Genomic DNA, 22,395 nt, shown 5'->3' with positions numbered 1-22,395 from the left:
CACAGACCCCAGACCCACACGGTGTCACCTCCCCCCCGGCAGTGTCACACTGTCACACAGACCCCAGACCCATCCGTGTCACGCGGTGTCACCTCCTCCTAGCAGTGTCACACAGACCCCAGACTCACGCGTGTCACTCTCTGTCACCTCCCCTCCTCCGATGTCACACAGTCCCCAGACCCACCCGTGTCACATCACGGTGTCACCTCCACTGCATGTCACACGTCCCCAGACTCACCCCAGGTCCCTTCTGGGTCACCCCACGGGTCACCCTGGTGTCCCCAAACCCTCTGGTGTCCCCCTTTGTGTCACCCTGCCCACGTGTCACCCCCTGGGGCACCTCTGTGCTCCCGTGTCACCCCACAGGTCCCTTCTGGGTCACCCTCCCCACTCGTGTCCCCTCCCGGGCCACCTCCCTCGTGCCCTCTGGGTCATCCCCTTCCTGTGCCTCGCTCCCTGCCCCCCCAAAGCCACCCGTGTCACCTCGTGTCACCTGCCCCCGTGTCCCCAAACCCCACCCAGGACCCCTCCCTGTCCCCCCCACGCCCCTAGACCCACCCGTGTCACCCCACAACGCTCCTCCCTCCCCCTCCAGGTCACCTCCCCGAGCCACCACGTGCCACCTCGTGTGTCGCCAATGTCCCCCCCCCTCCCCGCCACCCCCTGCCCGTGTCCCTCGGGATCCCCCCCCGGGCGCTGGGAAGGGGACACGGAGCCCAAGGTCGCGGTGGGCTGGCAGCCAGCCTGGCAAGGACGGGACAAAGCCGGGCCTGCCGGGGGCGGGGGGGGGACACGGGGACACACGGGGACACAACCGGGCTGTCCCCACCCGGGCGGGGCTGTGGCACGGCACGGAACAGCTCCCGCAATTCCAGCGCACGCGGGGCGAGATTTTGGGGTGGATTTGGAATTAATCATCATTGACGGGGGGGGGGGTTAATTAATTAAAGGAAGAGAAAGCGAGAAAAGCAAAGCTCGGGGGGTTCCGTTCCACGCTCGGCTCTCTGGGATTTCCCCTTTTCCCCCTTTTAAAAATTTTTTTCCTTTTTTTTTTGCCTTAAATAACCCCAGCTCAGCCCCCCGGGGGGGTTTTGGGGAGGTTTTGGGGGGGGTTTTGGGGGGGGTTTGGGGAGGTTTTAGGGGGATTTTGGCTCATGAACCCCACGGAGCAGGTGGGGAAACTGAGGCAGGGTGGGCTGGGGGTGGGGATTGAGCCCCCAAAGGGAGCGGGGGGAGGTTTTGGGGAGGGGTTTGGGGTGGGGGGAGGTTTTGGGGAGGGGTTTGGGGTGGGGGGAGATTTTGGGGTGGGGTTTGGGGTTTGGGGGCTGCCCCTCCCTGCCCTGCCCCAGCAGCTCCCGAGCGCTTTCGTTTTTCCCCGGCACCGCCTGGGGCACGCCCAGGGTGTCCCCCCCAAAAATCTGAACCCCCAGAGTGTCCCCCCCAAAATCTGAACCCCCAGGGTGTCCCCCCCCAGCACTGGGGGTACCCCAAAATCAGCTGGAAAATCCCACCCCACCCACCCAACCTCGCAGACCCCAAACCCCCTCCTCAATTCCACCCTAAAAAATGAACAAGGGTTGGGGATCTCCTTTTCCAGCCTGGCTTTCCTCCCAAAATGCTGTTGTGGCACAAGGGTTGGGGTCACCCTCACCTTGGGGACCCCCTCCTCAATTCCCAGGTGGCACCCCAGGATTGTGGAGGACCCCAAAACATCAGAAAAAACCAAACCAGGACCCCCCAAAGGAGCCAGGGGTCAGGGAACACAGCATGGGAATCCCAAAAATGAACCTGGAATTGGGGATGGCACCGTGGAATATCCAAAATTGTCCCTAAAAGAGCCTGGAATTGAGGATGACACCATGGAATATCCAAAATTTTCCCAGAATGAGCCTGGAATTGGGGATGGCACCGTGGATTATCCAAAATTTTCCCAGAATGAGCCTGGAATTGGAGATAGCACCATGGAATATCCAAAAAATGTCCCTGAGAGAGCCTGGAATTGGGGATGGCACCACGGAATCTCCAAAATTTTCCCAGAATGAGCCTGGAATTGGGGATGTCCCCATGCTGCTGTCACCCCCTGCATCCTTCACAGCAGAAAAACTGCAAAATATTTTCCCATTTTGGGCTGAATTGAGATTTTTCCACCTCGTGCCCACCTCAAATACTGAACACCCCTTAATATTTTTCACCTCTTGCAAATATTTCCCACCGGATTTAAAGGTCCTTGGATCCCAAAATGTGTCAGGATCGTTCCGGTGTCTCTCGCTCCCGCTGGAGGCAGCGCTGGACAGAGCATCCCAGGGAGAGGCACGGGCACATCCCAGCGCTGCCGGCCGGAATTCCGGCTCCAAAAATGTCAAACCCGGTTCAAAAAATGTCAAACCCGGTTCTAAAAGGGTCAAACCCGGTTCTAAAAGGGTCAAACCCGGTTCCAAAAGGGTCAAACCCGGTTCTAAATGGGTCAAACCCGGTTCCAAAAGGGTCAAACCCGGTTCTAAAAGGGTCAAATCCGGTTCTAAAAGGGTCAAACCCGGTTCCAAAAGGGTCAAACCCGGTTCCAAAAGGGTCAAACCCGGCTCCAAAAGGGTTAAAAAAAACCCACCCGGAGCACAAGGGAGCAGAGAAACCGCCTGGAAATGTAAAGTGCCGTTTATTTATTATTTTTTTTTTTCCCCCACCCGCCCCTTCCCCACACAATCCATGATGAAAATATCGAGTTTAAAAAAAAAAAAAAAATAATTAATTGCACCACCGAACTGCTCCATCCACGCTCTCCTCCTTTTTCCTCCTCTTCCTCCTCCAAAATCCAGCACCAAAACTTATGGAAAACAGCCCAAAACTTGAGGAACTTTCCCCATTTCCCTCATAAAATAAGAGGCAAAATCCATCCCAGGGGGGTTCAAGCACAGACCCCCCAAATCTGGGGTGTTCTCCCCAAAATCTGGGGTTTTCCCCCCCAAAAATTGGGGTTTTCCCCCCCAAAAAATTGGGGTTTTCCCCCTTTGGGGATGAGGTTGGCCCCCAGGCAGGGCAGTGCCTTTGTCCTGTGCTGGAAAACAGGAAAGGAAAAGGGGTGAGGGATTTTATTTGGGGTGACCCAGCCCTGGTTGGTAATTTTTGGGGGGGCTGCCAGCCTGACTGAGTGAAAAACAGCCAAAAAAATAAAAATAAAATTAAAAAAAAAAAAGGAAAACACCAAAAAATTCCCACCAAACTTCCCAAATCCTCATGGGGGACTCAGGAGTTGCCAAACCCACATGGGAGGGGAATGATTCACCCCAAAATCCACGTGGTGAGAAGGGAGGGACAAGGCAGGGACAATGTGGGGTTGGGATCAGGAGGTTCTGGGTGGGTTCAGCCCTGCCCAGGGGGCTCCAACAGGGAATCCTGGAGCTTGGCCACGTCCAAAAGGGCTGAGGCCACCCCTGGGATGGGCTGGAGGCAGCCAGAGGGGAAAATACAGCCTGGAGAAGGGGGAAAATACAGACTGGAATGGGGGAAATGCAGACTGGAGAGGGGGAAATGCAGCCTGGAGAGGGGGGAAATGCAGCCTGGAGAGGGGGGAAAATTCAGACTGGAGAGGGGGGAAAATTCAGACTGGAGAGGGGGGAAATTCAGACTGGAGAGGGGGGAAAATTCAGACTGGAGAGGGGGGAAAATTCAGACTGGAATTGGGGAAATTCAGACTGGAGAGGGGGGAAAATTCAGACTGGAATGGGGGGAAATTCAGCCTGGAATGGGGGGAAATTCAGCCTGGAATGGGGGGAAATTCAGCCTGGAATGGGGGGAAATTCAGCCTGGAATGGGGGGAAATTCAGCCTGGAATGGGGGGAAATTCAGCCTGGAATGGGGGGAAATTCAGCCTGGAATGGGGGGAAATTCAGCCTGGAATGGGGGAAATGCAGCCTGGAGAGAGGAAACTCAGCCTGGAATGGGGGAAATTCAGCCTGGAGGGTTCCCTGTGCCCCCCATGGCATCAGGACAGGGACCCCAAGCCCAGACAAGGCCACCAGGAACAGCAGGGCTCTGCTCCACCTCTCCAGGGAAGGAAAATCCACCCTGTCCCCTCAGCTGGACACTGAAAATTGGGAGCCATCCCCATCCCCATCCCCAAACCCAGCTCAGGACAAGGCCAGGATTTAAAAGAACCCTTTAAAAAGCAAAGCAGGCAAAGAGATCCCTGCTCTGCCCCCACAGCCAGGGCCCAGGCAGGACAGGGACACTGCTCTGGGCACCCTGGGCAGGGATTTTCCATTCCTGATCCCTCTGATTCTCCACCCCTGATCCCTCTGATTCTCCATCCCAAAGACAAAAGCAGGGAGGAGGTGAAGCATCAGCATCACCAGCCCTGCACCACCTCACCCCCTCCATCACCTTCTCTTTTAACCCCAGTGAAAACACATTGCCAAACCAAAATAAACCCAAAATAAAGACAAAAAAAAAAAAAAAAAGGAAAAAAACCAACATAAGCAGCACCACAATTCCCAAGTGTCAGGAGGTGTCAGGAGCTCCAGAGCTGGAGCAGAGGCCTGGAACAGCCTCACACCCCAACCCTGCTGGGCAGCCCCAGGGGATGGAGCTGCTGCTGGGGGTCCAGAGATTTGGGGGATCCAGAGATTTGGGGGGATCCAGAGATTTGGGGGGATCCCAGAGTTTTGGGGGGATCCAGAGCTTTGGGGGGGGATTCCAGAGCTTGGGGGGGGGATTCCAGAGATTTGGGGGGATCCAGAGATTTGGAAGGATCCCAGAGCTTTGGGGGGGATCCCAGAGCTTTGGGGGCTCTGGAGTTTGGGGGGATCCCAGAGTTTTGGGGGGGATCCCAGAGCTTTGGGGGGGCTTCCAAAACTTTGGGAAGGCTCCCAGAGCTTTGGGGGCTCTGGAGCTTGGTGGGGATCCAGAGATTTGGGAGCTCCAGAGCTTTGGGAGGGAGGCTCCAGAGTTTTGGGGGATCCAGAGCTTTTGGGGAGGATCCCAGAGATTTGGGGGGATCCAGAGTTTTGGGGGAATCCAGAGCTTGGGGGGGGAATCCCAGAGCTTTGGGAGCTCCAGAGCTTTGAGGGTTCTCCCAGAACTTTGGGGGTTCTGGAGCCTGGGGGGATCCAGAGCTTTGGGGGGAATCCCAGAGCTTTGGGGTCCAGAACTTTGGAGGCTCTGGAGCTTGGGGGGATCCAGAGCTTTGGAATCCAGAGCTTTTGGGGGGGATCCAGAGCTTTGGGATCCAGAGCTTTTGGGGGGGATCCAGACCTTTGGAATCCAGAGCTTTTGGGGGGATCCAGAGCTTTGGGATCCAGAGCTTTTGAGGGGGATCCAGAGCTTTGGAATCCAGAGCTTTTGGGGGGGATCCAGAGCTTTTGAGGGGGATCCAGAGCTTTGGGATCCAGAGCTTTGGTGCTGGGAGGGAGGAAGGAGGGGCAGCTGGGCCCTGGAGGAGCAGAGCAGCGGTGCCAGAGGCAGGAGGGCCGGGCCAGGCTCACATGGCAGCTCGGGTGGGAGTGCTGGGCTGGTTCAGCCGCAGCGTCCGGCACAGCCAGCCCGCAAAATCCACCTCCTCCACCTCGGAGCGCTTGATGAACGTGTGGCTCTGCAAGCACAGCGAAAACACGGTCAGGAACAGCCCAGAGCAGCAGCCCAGACCCCAAAAAACCAGCCCTGTGCTGGGGGATGTGCCCTGGAGAGCGGGGGGAAGATCCTGGTGCCACAGCTGAGGCAGGGGAAGAAGATTTGGATTTTTGCTCCTTGTAGCATCACAGGGAGGAATTCCTGCCCAACATCCATCCCTCTGTGTCTGTCCCTCCATCCTTTATCCCAGATCCCTCTCCAGCTCTCCTGGATTCCCCTTTAGGCTCTGAGCTCTCCCTGGAGCTTCTCCTGCCCAGGTGAGCACCCCCAGCTCAGCTCCAGCCCTGGAGCAGCTCTGGGGGCTCCTCTGGGCTCTGTCCAGCAGCTCCAGGTCCTGCTGGTGGGCAGACCCAGGTGGGATCTCACCTGCAGCCCAGAATCCTCCCCTCCCCTGCCCAGCACTCAGCTGTGGGATGAGAGGTGAGGAGCCAGGTTTGGCCCAGGCCCCTCAGCAGGCAGGACAGGATCCCAGCCCCATCAAAAGGGGCTCAGTCCCTCCCTGTGCCTCAATCCTGAGCTCAGCCTGGCAATTCCCAGCTTTGGGAGCAGGAGGGATGAGGCAGCAGCTGGCAGAGCTCAGTGCAGCAGCAAAATCCTCTCCCCACTCACCATCAGCATCTTCAGATCTGCTCGTTCTGCCGGGTTTTTAATTAAGCTGAAATGAGAAGAGAGTGAAGCCAACGTGAGATTCCTTGTGGGAATGGGGGGATCAGGCTGGAGAAGCCCCAGCTTCACCCAAAGCCCCTCAGGATCCCAGGAGAGCTGCAGGATCCATCCCTGCAGGATGGGGACAAACTGTGCCCTACAAATGGAGAAAAGGCCCTAAAGCTGGGCAGGAATTTGGGGTTTTTGTCACATCCAATCTTTCAGCACCTTCAGGTTCCCCAGGATCTGCTCCACCACCCCCCTCAGGTTTAAGGAGCTGGGATCCTGCTCAGCAGCCCCACAAATAAACTGATTTTACTCCAGCACAAGGTGGGATCAGGCAGGGAGAGGGAGCAGGAGAGGATGGAGCTGTCAGGGAGCACATCCAGGCCTCCACCTGCAGCCAGGAGAGGAATTCCTCACCATTTATTTACAAACTCCTGGAAATCTTGTGTGAAGACTCCGCTGGGCAGCTTGGGAGGTGGCTGTGGAGAGAAGGAAAAGGGAATTCCTGCAGCACTCCTGTGTTACTGTGCCAAAAATCAGCGTCAGGGAGAGCTGTGCTCTTCAGCCACCCTCACCCTCCTCATCCTCACTGCTTTTCCAGCCAGGAAAATCCTTCCCTGCCATCCCAAATCACCAAGCATCCCAATCCTAAATCCAACCTCACAAATCCCAGCTCTGGCCGTGCCTGTGGCTGAGGGAACAACCCCAAAATGAGAATTTCTGAGAATTTCCCACCACCCTGGCAAGGGAAGCTGCTCTTGCAGGTTGGGTAGGACAAGAGCTGAAGGAGGGAAGGTTTAGATGGGATTTTGGGAAGAAATTCCTCCTTGTGAGGGTGAGGAGGGACTGGGATGGAATTCCCAGAGCAGCCTGGGACAGTGGGAAGTGTCCCTGCCATGGCACTGGATGAGCTTTAAGATCCTTCCAACCCAAACCAGCCTGGGATTCCAGGACTGACCCAACATCCCAGATCCCAGGGGAATCCCTGTGGGACCTCCAGGAATCCCTGGGAATGCAATCCCCACCTCATTAACACCCACCTCATTAACACCCACCTCATTAACGATGTAATCCAGCAGCTCAAAGATGGCCATGGCAGGCCTGGCGTCCATCCCGTGCCCTGGGGGGTGACACCACACAAACAGGGCTGAGAGGCTGCTCAGGGCTCAGGGTGGGGTGTAAAAACACAATTTTGGGAGAGACTGGGGTAACCCCAGGGGGAATTGAGGCAATCAAGATCCCCACATTTGGATTTCTTTCATGGGAGTTCCAGTTCAGATTTATTTCCCAGCTTGGAATGTCTGGAGGGCACCAAACCATCAATTCTTCCAGAACCTTCTGCTGCCAAGGAAAAAGCTCCAGCAGAGCCTCCCTGGAATCCTGGTGCTGTTTGGTGAGAGCTCCCAGCAAAGCTCTTCCCAAAAAAAAAAGGAACCTGCTGGCAAAACCTGAGGAGCACAAGGAGCTGTGACACATCCCACAAAAAAACCAGATCCCAACCCCTCCTCCCCACATTCCCACAAACCTGGGGCGGGGTGGGAGGCGCTGGAGCGTGGCTGTGCCTCCATCCTTGACTTTCCCTACCAAAATCCCAGCCCAGGCTCCTCTCCCAGCCTCACCCCGAGCCCCCTCATCCCCCATGGAAGCGTTGCTGCCGATGCACACCACAGCCCCTACCACTGACGGGGCGTCCTGGGGGCCTGGCCCGCGGCGAGATGCTGGGGGACTCTCCCTCCGCCCCGTCCACCACAGGACGGCCAAAAATTGCTTCCAGTTCCTTGGAGTCTGGCGGGGGGATTGGGTACCTTCCGATCGACAGCTCCACTAGGGACAGCCCCATGCTCCAGATGTCCGACTGCACCGAGTAGTGCGTGCCCTGCAGGCGCTCGGGCTGCGGGGAGAGCACGCGGGGGTGAGGGAAGGGGAGGGGAAAAGGGAGAGGGGTAAAGGAACCCAGAGCACACAGGGGTGAGGGAAGGGGAAAGGGGAGAGGGGTGAAGGAACCCAGGGCACTGGGAGTGGGGTAAAGGTACCCAGAGCACAGTGAGGGGCGAGGGGCACTGGGAGGGGGAAAGGGGAGGAGGGTAAAGGCACTGGGAGTGGGGGTTAAGGTACCCAGGGCACTGGGAGGGGGGATAAAGGAAATGGGAATGGGGATAAAGGAAAAGGGAGTGGGGGTGAAGGCACCCAGAGCACAGTGAGGGGCTCAGGGCACTGGGAGGGGGAAAGGGGAGGAGGGTGAAGGTACCCAGGGCACTGGGAGTGGGGAAAAAGGCACCGGGAATGGGGATAAAGGAACCCAGAGCACAGCGAGGGGCTCAGGGCACCGGGAACCAGGAGAGGGAAAGGGGAGGGGGAGTGAAGGAAAGGGGAGTGGGGGTAAAGGCACCCAGGGCACTGGGAGTGAGGTAAAGGTACCCAGAGCACAGGGGGGGCTCAGGGGGCACCAGGGCACAGGAAGGGAAAAGGGGAGAGGGGAGGTGGGAGTAAAGGTACCCAGAGCACAGTGAGGGGCTCAGGGGGCACCAGGGCATGGGAGGGGGAAAGGGGAGGGGAGTAAAAGAAATGGGAGTGGGGTAAAGGTACCCAGAGCACAGGGGAGTGAGGGCATGGGAGGGGGAAAGGGGAGGAGGGTGAAGGAACCCAGGGCACTGGGAATGGGGTAAAGGCACCCAGAGCACAGTGAGGGGCGAGGGGCACCAGGAGGGGGAAAGGGGAGGGGGGTGAAGGTACCCAGAGGACAGGGGGTTCAGGGGGCACCAGGGCACAGGAGGGGAAAAGGGGAGAGGGGAGGGGGGTAAAGGCACTCAGAGCACAGCGAGGGGCTCAGGGGGCACCAGGGCATGGGAGGGGAAAAGGGGAGAGTGGAGGTGGGGGTAAAGGCACCCAGAGCACAGCAAGGGGCTCAGGGCACCAGGAGAAGGAAAGGGGAGAGGAATAAAGGTACCCAGAGCACAGTGAGGGGCTCAGGGCACCGGGGCACGGGAGAGGGAAAGGGGAGAGGGGAGGGGGTTGAAGGGAAGGAGAGTGGGGTAAAGGCACTGGGAGTGGGGGTAAAGGTACCCAGGGCACTGGGAATGGGGTAAAGACACTGGGAATAGGGATAAAGGAAATGGGAGTGGGGGTGAAGGCATCCAGAGCACAGTGAGGGGCTCAGGGGCATGGGGAGGGGGGTAAAGGAAAGGGGAGGCAGGGATGAAGGTAGCCAGGGCACTGGGAATGGGGATAAAGGCACCCAGAGCACAGCGAGGGGCTCAGGGCACTGGGAGGGGGAAAGGGAAGGGGGGGTGAAGGCACCCAGGGCACTGGGAGTGGGGTAAAGGAACCCAGAGCACAGCGAGGGGCTCAGGGGGCACCAGGGCACAGGAAGGGAAAAGGGGAGAAGGGAGGTGGGGGTAAAGGCACCCAGGGCACAGTGAGGGGCTCAGGGCACCAGGAGAAGGAAAGGGGAGGGGAATAAAGGTACCCAGAGCACAGTGAGGGGCTCAGGGCACCGGGAACCAGGAGGGGGAAAGGGGAGGGGGTTAAAGGGAAGGGGAGTGGGATAAAGGCACTGGGAGTGGGGGTAAAGGTACCCAGGGCACTGGGAATGGGGTAAAGGCACTGGGAATGGGGTAAAGGCACTGGGAATGGGGATAAAGGCACTGGGAATGGGGATAAAGGCACCCAGAGCACAGTGAGGGGCTCAGGGGCATGGGGAGGCGGGTAAAGGAAAGGGGAGGCAGGGATGAAGGTAGCCAGGGCACTGGGAATGGGGTAAAGGAAATGGGAATGGGGTAAAAATACCCAGAGCACAGCGAGGGGCTCAGGGTACCAGGAGGGGGGTGAGGGAGAGGGGAGGGGGGTAAAGGCACTGGGAGTAGGGGTAAAGGTACCCAGGGCACTGGGAATGGGGTAAAGACACTGGGAATGGGGATAAAGGCACTGGGAGGGGGAATAAAGGCACTGGGAATGGGGATAAAGGAACCCAGGGCACTGGGAATGGGGGACAATGGCCCTGGGAATGGGGGACAAAGACAGCCTGGGAATGGGGGACAATGGCACTGGGAATGGGGGACAATGGCACTGGGAATGGGGGACAATGGCAGCCTGGGACAGTGGGAGGTGTCCCTGCCACGGCAGGGGTGGCACTGGATGGGATTTAAGCTCCCTTCCCACCCAAACCATTCTGGAATTGAGGATCCCAAAGGCCTCTCTGTGGCAGCTCTCCAAGGAAAGGACAGTCCCAGAAGGATCATGGGCAAAGGGGATGGAAAAGCAGGGTGATGTGCAGAAAAAAGCACTGAGAGATTCTCATCCACGCTCCCAACTCAGCAGCATTCCCAGCTACTTGTGTTTGGGAGCCTGGAACACCCAGCAGGAATTTATTTCCCTGTGTGCTGAAATCTAAGGAACTCAACTAATCCATAAAAATGTATTTTCCTGTCACTCCTGTTAACACCCAAAGGGAATCAGAGGAGCAGAAAATTCCCTCGAGGCTATGGCCAATGAAAGAATAAATCAGGAATAAATCAATCCATGCAAGTCATCCCCACTGGCAGCTCTGAGGCAGCTTGGAGCCAGGGCCTGGGAGCAGAGGGGACAGGATTTTTAAATAGCCCCTGTCTAACTATAACTGCACTTGAATAACCATTCCCAAAATACAGGAGCAGCTCAGACCTCAGGATCCTTCCCTGGGAGGGGGTGAGGCCCTGGCACAGGTTCCCAGAGAAGCTGGGGCTGCTCCTGGATCCCTGCAAGGCTGGGTTGGACAGGGCTTGGAGCACCTGGGACAGTGGGAGGTGTCCCTGTGCACCAGATGGGGATGGAAACAAACCCAAATAACCCAAAAACCCCAGGTGGAAGGAACTTACAGACATGTAGGACCGAGTTCCCACAAAGGAGTTGGCCATGGAGTCAATGAGCTGCCCGCTGACCCCGAAATCACAGAGCTTGATCTCCCCTCGGGAATTCACCAGGATGTTGGAGGGTTTCACATCTGGGGACAGTGAGGGGAAGGTGAAGGTGGCTCTGGGTGACACCTGGCACTGCAGGCTGGGATTTTCAGGGCCCTGCTCTCACCTCTGTGCATGATTTGGTGCTTCTCCCGTAGATAAGCCAGGCCCCGCAGAACCTGGGGGGATGCAAAGGCTGCCTGAGAGCTGAGCTCAGGGCACAGCTCTGCCCTCTCAGCTCGAGGGGAGCTGCCCTGAGTCCCTCAGGGCTTCAGCTTATCCCAAATCCCATCACAGATTTTGGGTGAATCACCCAAACCACCTCGAGGTGAAGCCAGCATTGTCCAGAGGGGTTGGAGGTGGGGAAAGGGCTTGGGAATATTTTCCCTCTGCTCTTTTGGCCCAGGAAAGTGCAGTCCCCAGGACTGGGGAACACAAAAAGCTTCCCAGGGCCATTATTATATAAAGCCCAGGGCATTATTCCCAATCCCTGCCCAGCAAACCCCCCCTGAGCAGCCCCAGCACTCACTGCTATGCTGACTTTGCCCAGGATTTCCTCAGGAATTCTTTTGGCTTCTTTCAGCACTTGATCCAAAGAGCCCCCATCCTGAAATAAAGAACATGGCAATGACCAACACAGGAAAACAGAGCAGGGGAGAAGGTGAGCATTGGGCACACTCCTTTTCCAGCCCAAAAAAAAGGGAATATCTGGTGATGTGAGCTCAGGTTTATCACTGAAAATTGGTTTTTTCACCAGCTCTGCTTCTTGCTGTTGTCTCTCTGCTTCCTTCCATCAGTGGAAATGCCAAGATGGAGCTGATTTGGAGGAGAAGTAACATCCTTCTCCACCAAAAACAGCAGAATTTGTTCACTGAGCCTCTCAGCAGGCTCTGCAGAGCAGTGGCTTGGCAGCATTTCCGTTTGGCCAAGCCCCAAACCTCTGCTTCCGCTTCCCAAAAGTCGCCGTCTCCCTCCCTGCGAGGCCTGAGCAGGAATGTGCGGCTCCCACCAGGAGCAGAGCGGAGAAAGGAGCTCCCAGAGCCCCAAGGGACTGAGCTGGCAGGGAAAGGGCACTGGGAGGGTGCCAGGAGGGGCTCACCATGTGCTCCATGCAGATGGAGATCTCCCCATCGCTGTAGAAGGCTCCATAGAAGCCCACGATGTACGGGGAGTTGCACTCGTGCAGCACCTGCAGCTCCCTGATGATCTGGTTCCTGATGGCTGGCTTGATTTCCAAATGGATCAGCTGCCAAGAGAGAGAGGAACAGGCCAGGTGTGACTGCTGGAAAAGTGGAAGGGTTGATGGGGAGCAGCTCTGAGGGCTGGGAAGGAAGGAGATTTCCAAGGGAAGCGATGCTTTGGAGCAGAAATTTTCCCAATTTGCAGATTAATGTTAAGGACAAAGTGCCAGGACACAGGGAATGATTTCCAAAGGGGGGGAATATTGGGAATAAACCCTGGCAGGATGGGCAGGCCCTGGCAAGGCTGTGGCTGCCCCTGGAACATCCAAGGCCAGGCTGGACAGGGCTTGGAGCACCCTGGGGCAGTGAGAGGTGTCCCTGCCATGGCAGGGGTGGCACTGGGTGGGATTTGGGGTCTCTCCAAGCCCACCCAGGGTGGGATTCCATGGAGGGAGAGTGTCCCTGCCATGGCAGGGGTGGCACTGGGTGGGATTTGGGGTCTCTCCAAGCCCATCCAGGGTGGGATTCCATGGAGGGAGAGCTCAGTGCTGCCTGAGCCACGGGAGGCACCAGGATTGCACCGGACACGAGTCAGGAGCTTGATCTCAGCCCCTCTGAGTCAGCAGCCAGCAACATTTTCACAAGCTCTGGAGGTGTTGTAAGGAGGTTCTCTGAGATCAAGGAAACCACAGAAAAAGAAAAAGCCCCTGTGAAGGCTCTGGACAAGAAGGAGCAGTGGCTTTTGGGGCTCCACGTGGGGTCAGAGCAGAGTGGGGAGGGGAATGGGCCCTGCCCATGGAACTGGATGAGCTGTAGGGCCCCTTCCAACCAAACCATTCCATGATCCCAACAGCAGGAGGGAGGAGAGACTCTGGAGGAGGCAGAGCAGTGCTTGTGCTGCCCCTGCCAAGCACAGCCTCTCCCAGCAGGCAGAAGAGGCAGCTCCTGATTTTCTACTCCATGGCAGCACAGAAGATGTTCCCAAAGAAGCCAAGTGTGAGAGGAACCTCTGTCCCTGCTTGGGATGTGTTAAATGGGGATGAGGGATGTGTGTGCCAAGCCCATCCTTCCCACTGCCACTTCCAGCCCTCCTCAGCCACAATCCTCAGATCCAATTCCAGACACTTCATCCATCAGAACTGGGAACAAACAAACTGCATTTCCCAGAGCCCAGGGATCTGCCACTGGGAGTGCAGCCTCTCCTTGATGCAGAACCCATCTGGGAGCAGCCAGGACTCTGCTCCTGACCCAGCTGAGGTGCTGAAGGTGCAAAAGCAGAGAGAATCCCACCAAAGCCAGCCCTCCCAGAGCCAGGAGAGCTCCAGATGCTGCCCAGCACTCCCAGCCCCTCGTTACCTTCCGTGCCATAATGAGCCCTGAGGGTTTGTGCTGCACTTTGGTGACCACCCCGCCATTGCCAGCGCCCAGCTCTGAGATCCTCTCAAAGTCATCGTCCTTCAGCTCCCCAACTTTGGCTTTCTGGGTCAGGAAAGCTTCCAGGCGCTTCTTCTGCTGCTCATCCAGCTCCAGCTCCTCAAGCTTCTTCTGCAGGTCCACCAGGTTAGCCCTGGGGAGGGGAGGAGGAGGTGGGAGGTGGTCAGGGAAAGGAGGGTTTGGATTTTAGGGAAATGAAGTGATGAAAAAGCATCCCCTGACACGTCCTGAGCCCCTAAAAATGGGATCACCCAGACAGGGAGACCTGGAGAAGTCCCTGCCCAACACACACAGCCCCTCTGCAGAGCTTTGGAGCAGTCAGGCAGTTCCTTGGGAGAGCCAAGGAACAGGAAAAATCCTTCAGCCCTTGAAGGGGCAGCACCAGACAGCGCTCCCTGCCCAGGGAGCCAAGCCTGGCCTTGGCTGTGTAACACGAGAAGGGCTTTCCATGGGGTCTGGCAGCTCCCTTACACCCCCCACCCCAAATCCTGAGCACAAAGGGGGGTCTGTGCTCCCCCAGCACCTGCTGCTGCCCATGCCAGCTGCAGCTGCTCCGTCCCAGCTGCTGCCACCCCTTTGTCCCTGTTCCCTCACGGCCAGGGGGACGCGCTGGGAGGGTCTCACCCCATCCCTTCCACCCAGCACCCCCACATGTCCCATCTGCCGAGCCCCCACTGCTGCCCCACGTCCCCCCCAGACTCCAGGCCCCCATCCCAGCTCTCCCTGGGTCTCCAGGGCTGTTTCCCTGCAGCTCCAAGCCTGGGCCCTGCACCCCCCAGGCCTCAGCTGTCCCTGCAAACCTGGGGGGGGTCAGAGCAGCCTCCCCCTGCCCATCCCACCCCAGCAGCGCCCTGCCCATCCCTTCCACCCCTCACCCTTCTCCCCCAGCTCTGCCTCCCTGACCCCTCACCGGCCCCACACCCCCCGGGCTGGGCCCATCCAGCCCCCAAGGCCTGCCCCAGTTCCCCCGGACCTGTCCCGGTTCCCCCAGGCCCTCCCTGCTCCCCCCGAGCCTGGCCCAGGTTCCCCCTCAGACCTTCCCAGGCCTCTCCCAACCTGTCCCGGCTCCTCCAGGCCTTCCCTGGCTCTCCCCACACCCCGTGCCCGCCGTGCCCGACCCCCCAGGCCCTGTGCCCGCTCTGTCCCGGCCTCCCCGCTCAGCCCAGGCCCGGTGTCCTCGAGGCCCCCCCAAGGCCCCGCGTCCCCCCCAAGGCCCAACCCCGCTGCCGGGGCGGTCCCGGCCGGGCCTGACTCACTCGGCGGAGCCGTCGGGGCTGGGCCCCTCGGCGGCGCTGGGGGCGATGTTGAGGGCGGGCAGCACCGGCTTCCTCTTGGCCGGCATGGCCGGGCCGGGCCGCGCCTGCGGGGCCGGGGGGCGCGGCCGGGCGCGGGGGCGCGCGGGGGCGGGGCCGGGGCGGGGCCAACGCGGGCAGATCGGGGGCGGGGCCAGCGCGGGCCAATCGGGAACGGAGCTGCGGCCTGGACGGGCCTATGGAGGGCGGGGCCGCGCCTGGGGGTGGGGCCGGGGTTGAGACCGGGGCGGGAGCCGGAACCGAGGCGGGGTCGAAGGGCGGGGCTACGGTCGGGCCTGTGGAGGCGGGACCGGGAGTTCTGTGGGGCGGGACCGGGGGCTCCGTGGGGCGGGACCGGGAGCGCCGTGGGGCGGGGACAGAACGCCCGGGGGGCGTGGCCGGTGCTGGCACAAGGGGCGGGGCCTGGAGGAGGCGGGGCCTAAGAGCGGAGTCTCGCGAGATCTCGCTGAGGGGGATGAGAAGATGGCGGCGGTGGTAGCTGAGGGAGACTGGGGGGCAGCGGCTGTGTGGACGGAACGTTAATTAAATAATCACTAATTAGTGACCCATCGGTTTTCCAGTCGCTGCCTGCTCTGCTGATCCCGTTCCAGGCCCCGAGCGGCCGCGGGTGGCGGCACCGGGCGGGCGCCCTTTGCCCGGTCCCATAAAGCAGGGAGCAGCCGCCGCCTGCCCGGGCAGAGGCCGTGCTGTGGCCGATAAGAGGCCGTGGCCTTCTCCCCGCGCCACGCCTGGGGCACACGGGGCCTGAGTCATCGTGTCCCCTCCCTGTGGAGGGATCCGGGATCCCGAGGGTCTTGAGACAGCCGTGAGGGACTCGTGGAATAATCCCAGGATGGTCTGGGTCACATCGCATTCCGCCCTTGCCATAGGCCGCTGTCCTAAGCTGTTCCAAACCCTGAACATTCCAGGGATGCAGAGCAGCCACAGCTTCTCTGGGAATTCATCCCATCCCCTCCTCACCCTCCCAGCCAGGAATTCCTTCCCAATATCGCATCCATCCCTGCCCTGTGGCAGTGGGAAACCATTCCCTGTGTCCTGTCCTTGCATCCCTTGTCAATGGTCTCTCTCCAGGCACAGCCACAGAACCCCAAGGTTTTTCTGGATTAGCCATAAACGGTGGATTCCAAGGCAACGTCCCTGGATATTGCCCTCACACACTTAATCGAATGCGATTAAGGCCGAGACGTCTGAAAAAAGGGAAACTGTCCCCAAAAGTGGGTGAAGGTTCACGGACAATTATAGCACCTGGACTTTACCCGGCAGCCCCAGCCCCTCCTGCCCCGCTTGGCAGAGGAGCACAAAAACATTTGGCTAATGAGTTACGGGTCCAGCCCCGGGGCGGCCCTGCCATCGCGGCCCGACGGCCCCAATCAGGGCTGGGACATTTTGCAATCTGGGATATTATTTCTGTGCAGTTGGAGTTTAAACTTTGCCACTCGGGTCAGGGAATCACGACGGAGGAGGAAGAGGAGGAGGGTGAAGGCTTGGCTTGTTGTCCACCACGCTCAGCTGTGCTTGGAGAGAGGAGAGGGACAATCCATGGCTTCTCACCCAGGTATGTCCTGGCTGCCACCACCCTCAGGATTCCCTGAGGGGACTGGGGGTGAAGGACAGGGACAATAAAGCCCCATGTCCACCCTGACAAATGTCACCTCATGACAACTGTCCCCAGCTGGCTTGGAGGGCATTTGTGTGGGTTGGTTGGGCCGTGGGTTGGTTGGTTTGTTGGTCAGTCAGGCAGAGAGTTGAGTGGTCAGTCCATTGGTCAGTGGGCTGGTTGTTTGGGCTGTCCACCCATTGGTCATTTGGTCAGCAGGGTGACTGTTTGGTCTGTCTCTTGGTCAGTTCATTGATTGATTGGTCAGCCAGTTGGTCAGTGGATCAGCTGTTGGGGTAGCTGGGGTGTCAGTTGGCTGATTGGCCAGTTGGGCTAGTGGTCAGCTGGCCCAGTGGCTCTCTCTGAGTCCAGGGTCTCAACCCTGGGGTAGCAGTGAGTGACTGAGTCCCTTCCCTGGGGCCACAGGCCCCTCCCCTCCACTGGCCACCCAAAATGATTAACCAGCCCTTCCAGCACGGCCACCTCCAGGAGGGAACCCCCTGCTCTGGGTGGAAAACTGGAGGGTTTGGGAATTTCAGCTGCTGGAAGGAGTGGGGAGCACTGCCATGCCTGGAGCCCCCACATCCCATCCCACACCTGTAGGGCTTTTCCAGGTGAATCCCAACATGGCCCTGCCCCTCCCACTGCCCCATGACTCGGGGTGTCCCTGGGGTGTGCAGCTGATGTGGGGGTGGCTCTGGGGGCTACCACAGGCCTGGACTGGGCAATGACCCTGCCACCCCACAGCCATGGCCTCCAGCGTGGGCAGCCTCGAGAGCCTGGACCTGCTGGATCTGCTCTTCGACCACCAGGACGGGATCCTGCGCGGGCTGGAGCTGGAGACGCTGCCGGGAACCTGGCCCCAGGACAGGGTGAGCCCTGGGCCCTGCCCCGGCCCTGCTGGGGCACAGCTGGGATGGCACAGCTGGGGTGGCACAGCCTGGGATGGCACAGCCTAGAGGTCACAACCTGGGGGTTACTCCTGGGATGGCACAGCTTGGGGGTCACAGCCTGGGATTCACAGCCCGGGATGGCACAGCTGGGATATCACACCTGGAATGTCACACCCTGGGGGTCACACCTGGGATGGCACACCTGGGATGGCACACCTGGGATGTGACAGCCTGGGGGTCACACCTGGTATGGCACACCTGGGGTCACACCTGGGATATCACACCCTGGGGGTCACGCCTGTGTTGTCACACCTGGGATGGCACACCTTGGGGGTCACACCTGTGTTGTCACACCTGGGATGTCACACCCTGGGGGTCACACCTGGGATGGCACACCCTGGGGGTCACGCCTGTGTTGTCACACCTGGGATGCCACACCTGGGATGCCACACCTGTGTTGTCACACCTGGGATGTCACACCTGTGTTGTCACACCCCAGGGGATGGCTGCTCCCAGTGACAGTGCCGTGTCCCCACAGCGTGCCCCGGACAGCGATGACTTCCTGAGCTCCCTCCTGGGCTCCCGGGACTCGGTGTCAGACTCGTCCAGCTGGTCCCCGGCCACCAGTGACAGCGGGGTGTCCGAGGATGTCCCCTCTGACCAGCACGACAGCCCCCCCCGGAGCTGTGAGGGGGCTCCCCGAGAGCTGCTGACCCCCTACACCGAGCCCTGCCAGGCCCAGCCCCTCCCTGCGGGCTCTGGGGCTCTGCAGCCCGAGGTCTCCATCGACCTGGGTGAGCCACGCTGGGAAAGGACCGGGCTGGGGACACTGGGGACACTGGGGATACTGGGGAGCTGAGAGCAGTGGGGGAGGTGGGGGATTGTGAGGAAATTAAGGGAGCTGGGGGAAACTGGAAAGAACTGGGAGGTCTGGTGGGCTAAGGAGGAGATGGGGAGAGTGTGGAGAGCTTGGGAACTGGGGTGAACTGGGCAGACTGGTGTTGGGCAGGATCAGAGTTTGGGGGGACAGAGTCAGGGGCACTGGACTGGTCACCCTGGTTCTGGGACCATGGCAGGGTCCTGCAGTGGGGACACTGGGGACAGTGGGGACACAGCACTGCTGACAGCTCCCTCTGCCCTCCCCCAGACATTTGGCACCCTGGGTTCTTCCTGGAGGAGAGCCAGGACCCGCCCGTGGTCCCCCCACCTGCATCCTGTACCCTCACCGTCAAGGACCTGCTGCTCTCAGGCAGCTCTGACAATGTGAGTCCCTGTCCCTGTGTCCCCAACTCTCCCTGTCCCTTCCTGGACCCTGCTCATCCCTCATTCCCAGCCTTGTCCCTCCCCAGCCCCACACTTGTTCCCTTTCCCTTCCTGCTCCTTGTCCATGATCCCTGTCCCTTCCTGGCCCAAGCCACCTTCACCGTGGTCCCAGGCAGGGTCTCTGGGGCCAGCTGGGGGGTGTCCCTCACCCAGAGGTGTCACCATTCCATGTTCCCACAGCAGCCACAGGCTCCTGGCTCCCTGCTCCGGCCGAGCCAGGGCCACTTCCAGGAGCTGGTGCTGACGGAGGACGAGAAGAAGCTGCTGGCGAAGGAGGGGCTGACCCTGCCCACGCAGCTGCCCCTCACCAAGGTGGGTGCCAGGACCCCTGGGTGGGGTGTGGAGTGGGGGTCCCACCCTGCTGGCTCTGACCCCCCCCGTGTGTTCCCCAGTACGAGGAGCGGGTGCTGAAGAAGATCCGGAGGAAGATCCGGAACAAGCAGTCGGCTCAGGAGAGCCGCAAGAAGAAGAAGGAATACATTGACGGGCTGGAGAGCAGGTACAGAGCCAGCCCCTCACCTGGGCGTGGTGGCACACCCCTGGGGTGGCACCCTGGGCACTCTGCTCCTTGCCAGCCCCCCCAGCTGTCCCCTGACCCCCTCCTGCTCTCCCTGTGCCAGGATGTCGGCGTGCACGGCGCAGAACCAGGAGCTGCAGAGGAAAGTGCTGCACCTGGAGAAGCAGAACTCGTAGGTGTTGCAGGGGATGGGGACCAGGTGGGGTGGTGAGTGTTGGGCTGGGGGCTCATGGGCTCTCCCTGTTCCCAGGTCACTCCTGGAGCAGCTGAAGAAGCTCCAGGCCGTGGTGGTTCAGTCGAGCAACAAGGCAGCACAGACAGGGACCTGCCTGGCGGTGAGTGGGGCCTGCAGGGCCTGGGAGCTGCAGGGAGGGATGGAGGATGGATGAGGGATGGATGATGGATGGATGGATGGATGGATGATGGATGGATGGATGATGGATGGATGATGGATGGATGGATGATGGATGGATGATGGATGGATGATGGATGGATGATGGATGGATGGATGATGGATGGATGGATGGATGATGGATGGATGGATGGATGATGGATGGATGGATGATGGATGGATGATGGATGGATGGATGATGGATGGATGGATGATGGATGGATGATGGATGGATGATGGATGGATGGATGATGGATGGATGATGGATGGATGGATGATGGATGGATGATGGATGGATGATGGATGATGGATGGAGGAAGGACAGAAGGATGGATGGATGGAGGATGGATGATGGATGGATGGATGATGGATGGATGGATGGAGGATGGATGGATGATGGATGGATGGATGATGGATGGATGATGGATGATGGATGGATGATGGATGGATGGATGATGGATGGATGGATGATGGATGGATGGATGGAGGATGGATGGATGGATGATGGATGGATGGATGGATGGATGATGGATGGATGATGGATGGATGGACGGATGATGGATAATGGATGGATGGATGGATGGATGATGGATGGATGATGGATGGATGGATAATGGACGGATGGATGTGCACTGGTAGGACATGAACTGGAATGGAGTGATGGAGATGCACTCCTGGTCCTGCCAGCAGCTGTGAGGCAGCTCCTGGCCCCTCTCCCCTGCTGTGCTCAGGGATGTCCCCTCTGTCCCCAGGTCCTGCTGCTCTCCTTCACCCTCATCGTCTTCCCCTCCATCAGCCCCTTCGCCTCCAGCAAGGCCGAGGCAAACGGAGACTTCAGGCCCGTGCGAGGTGAGGGCTGAGCTGGGCCGGGCTGGGCTGAGCTGGGCTGAGCTGTGCTGAGCTGGGCTGAACTGTGCCAGGGCTGGGCCGAGCTGGGCTGAGCTGAACTGTGCCAGGGCTGGGCCGAGCTGTGCTGGGCTGAGCTGGGCTGTGTCAGGGCTTGGCTGACCTGGGCTGAGCTGGGCTGAGCTGTGCTGGGCTGAACTGGGCCATGCCAGGGCTTGGCTGGGCTGGGCCATGTCAAGGCTGGACTGAGCTGGGCTGAGCTGTGCTGGGCTGAGCTGGGCCATGCCAGGGCTTGGCTGATCTGGACTGAGCTGGGTGGTGTCAGGGCTGGGCTGAGCTGAGCTGGGCTGGGCTGTGCCAGGCTGTGCCAGGGCTGTGCTGAGCTGAGCTGAGCTGTGCTGTGCCAGGGCTGTGCTGAGCTGGGGCTGAGCTGGGGCTGAGCTGGGGCTGTTCCAGGGCTGTTCTGGTCTGTGCCAGGGCCGTGCTGAGCTGTGCCAGAGCTGTGCCAGACCCTGTGTCCCCTGGCCCAGCCCTGACCCTGCGTGGGGCTCAGTTTTCTCCAGGTCCCTGCACAACGCCGCCGCCTCCCGCGTGGTTCACACCCAGCCCCAGGCCGGGGAGGAGAAGCCCCCGGAGCCGCTGTGGTCGGAGGAGACCCCCCAGACCCTGCATGAGGCTTTCCAGGGCACATTCCCCACACACCCAGCCAAGGGCTCCCTCCAGAACAACACCCGGGCAGCGACACCCCCCGAGGGGCTGAGCCAGGAGCACGGGGAGCAGGCCCAGGCTGTGCCAGGGGACAGCACCGAGCCACACCCGGGGCTGGGAGCCCTGGGCTGGTCCGAGCCCGGGCAGGGCCGCCCTGCACTGCTGGAGCCGGCAGAGGAGCTGTAGCACAGCAGGGAGCACGGGGCTGCCATGGGGGCACAGCACAAACCCTCGGGGGAACCCTCCAGGATCTGCCCCCGGATGCTGCACCTGCTTGGCTTTGCTTGGATTCTGTGAACTGGGAAGAGGAGATGGATTCCCACTGGCCTTACTGGGAGGGAAGGGGCTGCTCCTGCCCCCCCTGGCACGGTGGGAGCTGTGGAAGGGACGTGGGGTCACTCAGGATGGGGCTGAGGAAGCAAGAGGGGCCCTGGCCTGGTTGGCTGCTGATGGTGCAACTGGTTGGTTTTAGTCTTGGTTTTGTTTTGGTTTTTGGTTTTTGAATTTTATTTTCATCTCTAAATGGAAGATATTTTGGAAAAAATACACCTGCTGTACTTTAAGAAGTGATCCAGGTGGTTTCAAGGAGCCCTGGGCCAGGGGTACCTCAAGCCCAGCTGCCATGAGGGGCTCAGGAGAAGGGGACACACAGCCATGCCCAGCCTGGAGCTGGGGCCAGGACACCTCCCACAGCTCCCAGCCCTGAGTCCAACTGGGATCCAGCCAGCACCAGTCCTCTTCCATGACCAAGTGATGTGGAATTACAGAGCCATGCAATGGTTTGGGTTGGAAGGGACCTTAAAGCCCATCCAGTGCCACCCCTGCCATGGGCAGGGACACCTTGCACTGTCCCAGGGTGCTCCAAGTCCCATCCAAGCTGACCTTGGACACTTCCAGGGATCTCAGCTTCTCTGGGAATTCCATTCCCCAGCCTCACCACCCTCACAGAGAAGAATTTCCCCGTGCAAGGCCCTCCCCAGGCCCG

At 59.6% G+C, this 22,395-nt stretch overlaps 2 protein-coding genes across 3 annotated transcripts; one reads left to right on the top strand and one right to left on the bottom strand.

Moving 5' to 3' along the window:
* Nucleotides 1-5,075: 5,075 nt before the first annotated feature.
* On the bottom strand, nt 5,076-15,182 carry MAP2K2 (mitogen-activated protein kinase kinase 2). The gene is made up of 11 exons (XM_033082528.1): nt 15,079-15,182; nt 13,745-13,955; nt 12,307-12,453; nt 11,737-11,814; nt 11,335-11,386; nt 11,127-11,251; nt 7,951-8,164; nt 7,329-7,393; nt 6,691-6,752; nt 6,232-6,277; nt 5,076-5,584 (listed from the first exon to the last, which is right to left on the bottom strand). The coding sequence occupies exons 1-11, from the start codon at nt 15,162-15,164 to the stop codon at nt 5,474-5,476; spliced, it is 1,197 nt and encodes a 398-aa protein (XP_032938419.1). The 5' UTR covers nt 15,165-15,182; the 3' UTR covers nt 5,076-5,473.
* A 964-nt stretch (nt 15,183-16,146) lies between these two features.
* Nucleotides 16,147-21,882, top strand: CREB3L3 (cAMP responsive element binding protein 3 like 3). 2 transcript variants are annotated; one of them, XM_033082246.1, is made up of 10 exons: nt 16,147-16,690; nt 17,480-17,604; nt 18,164-18,419; nt 18,773-18,888; nt 19,129-19,260; nt 19,341-19,447; nt 19,569-19,637; nt 19,716-19,800; nt 20,609-20,705; nt 21,256-21,882. In XM_033082246.1, exons 1-10 carry the CDS (start codon nt 16,450-16,452, stop codon nt 21,594-21,596), a joined length of 1,569 nt encoding a protein of 522 aa, XP_032938137.1. In that variant the 5' UTR covers nt 16,147-16,449; the 3' UTR covers nt 21,597-21,882. The 2 variants fall into 2 exon arrangements, with proteins under 2 accessions (XP_032938137.1, XP_032938138.1); XM_033082247.1 differs by having other exon boundaries at nt 21,266-21,548.
* Nucleotides 21,883-22,395: the final 513 nt, after the last annotated feature.

This window comes from Catharus ustulatus, chromosome 29, assembly GCF_009819885.2.
Source record: "Catharus ustulatus isolate bCatUst1 chromosome 29, bCatUst1.pri.v2, whole genome shotgun sequence".
NCBI lineage: Eukaryota > Metazoa > Chordata > Aves > Passeriformes > Turdidae > Catharus > Catharus ustulatus.
The sequence above is the reverse complement of the archived record's forward strand: the minus strand, read 5'-3'. Positions and strand labels throughout refer to the sequence as shown.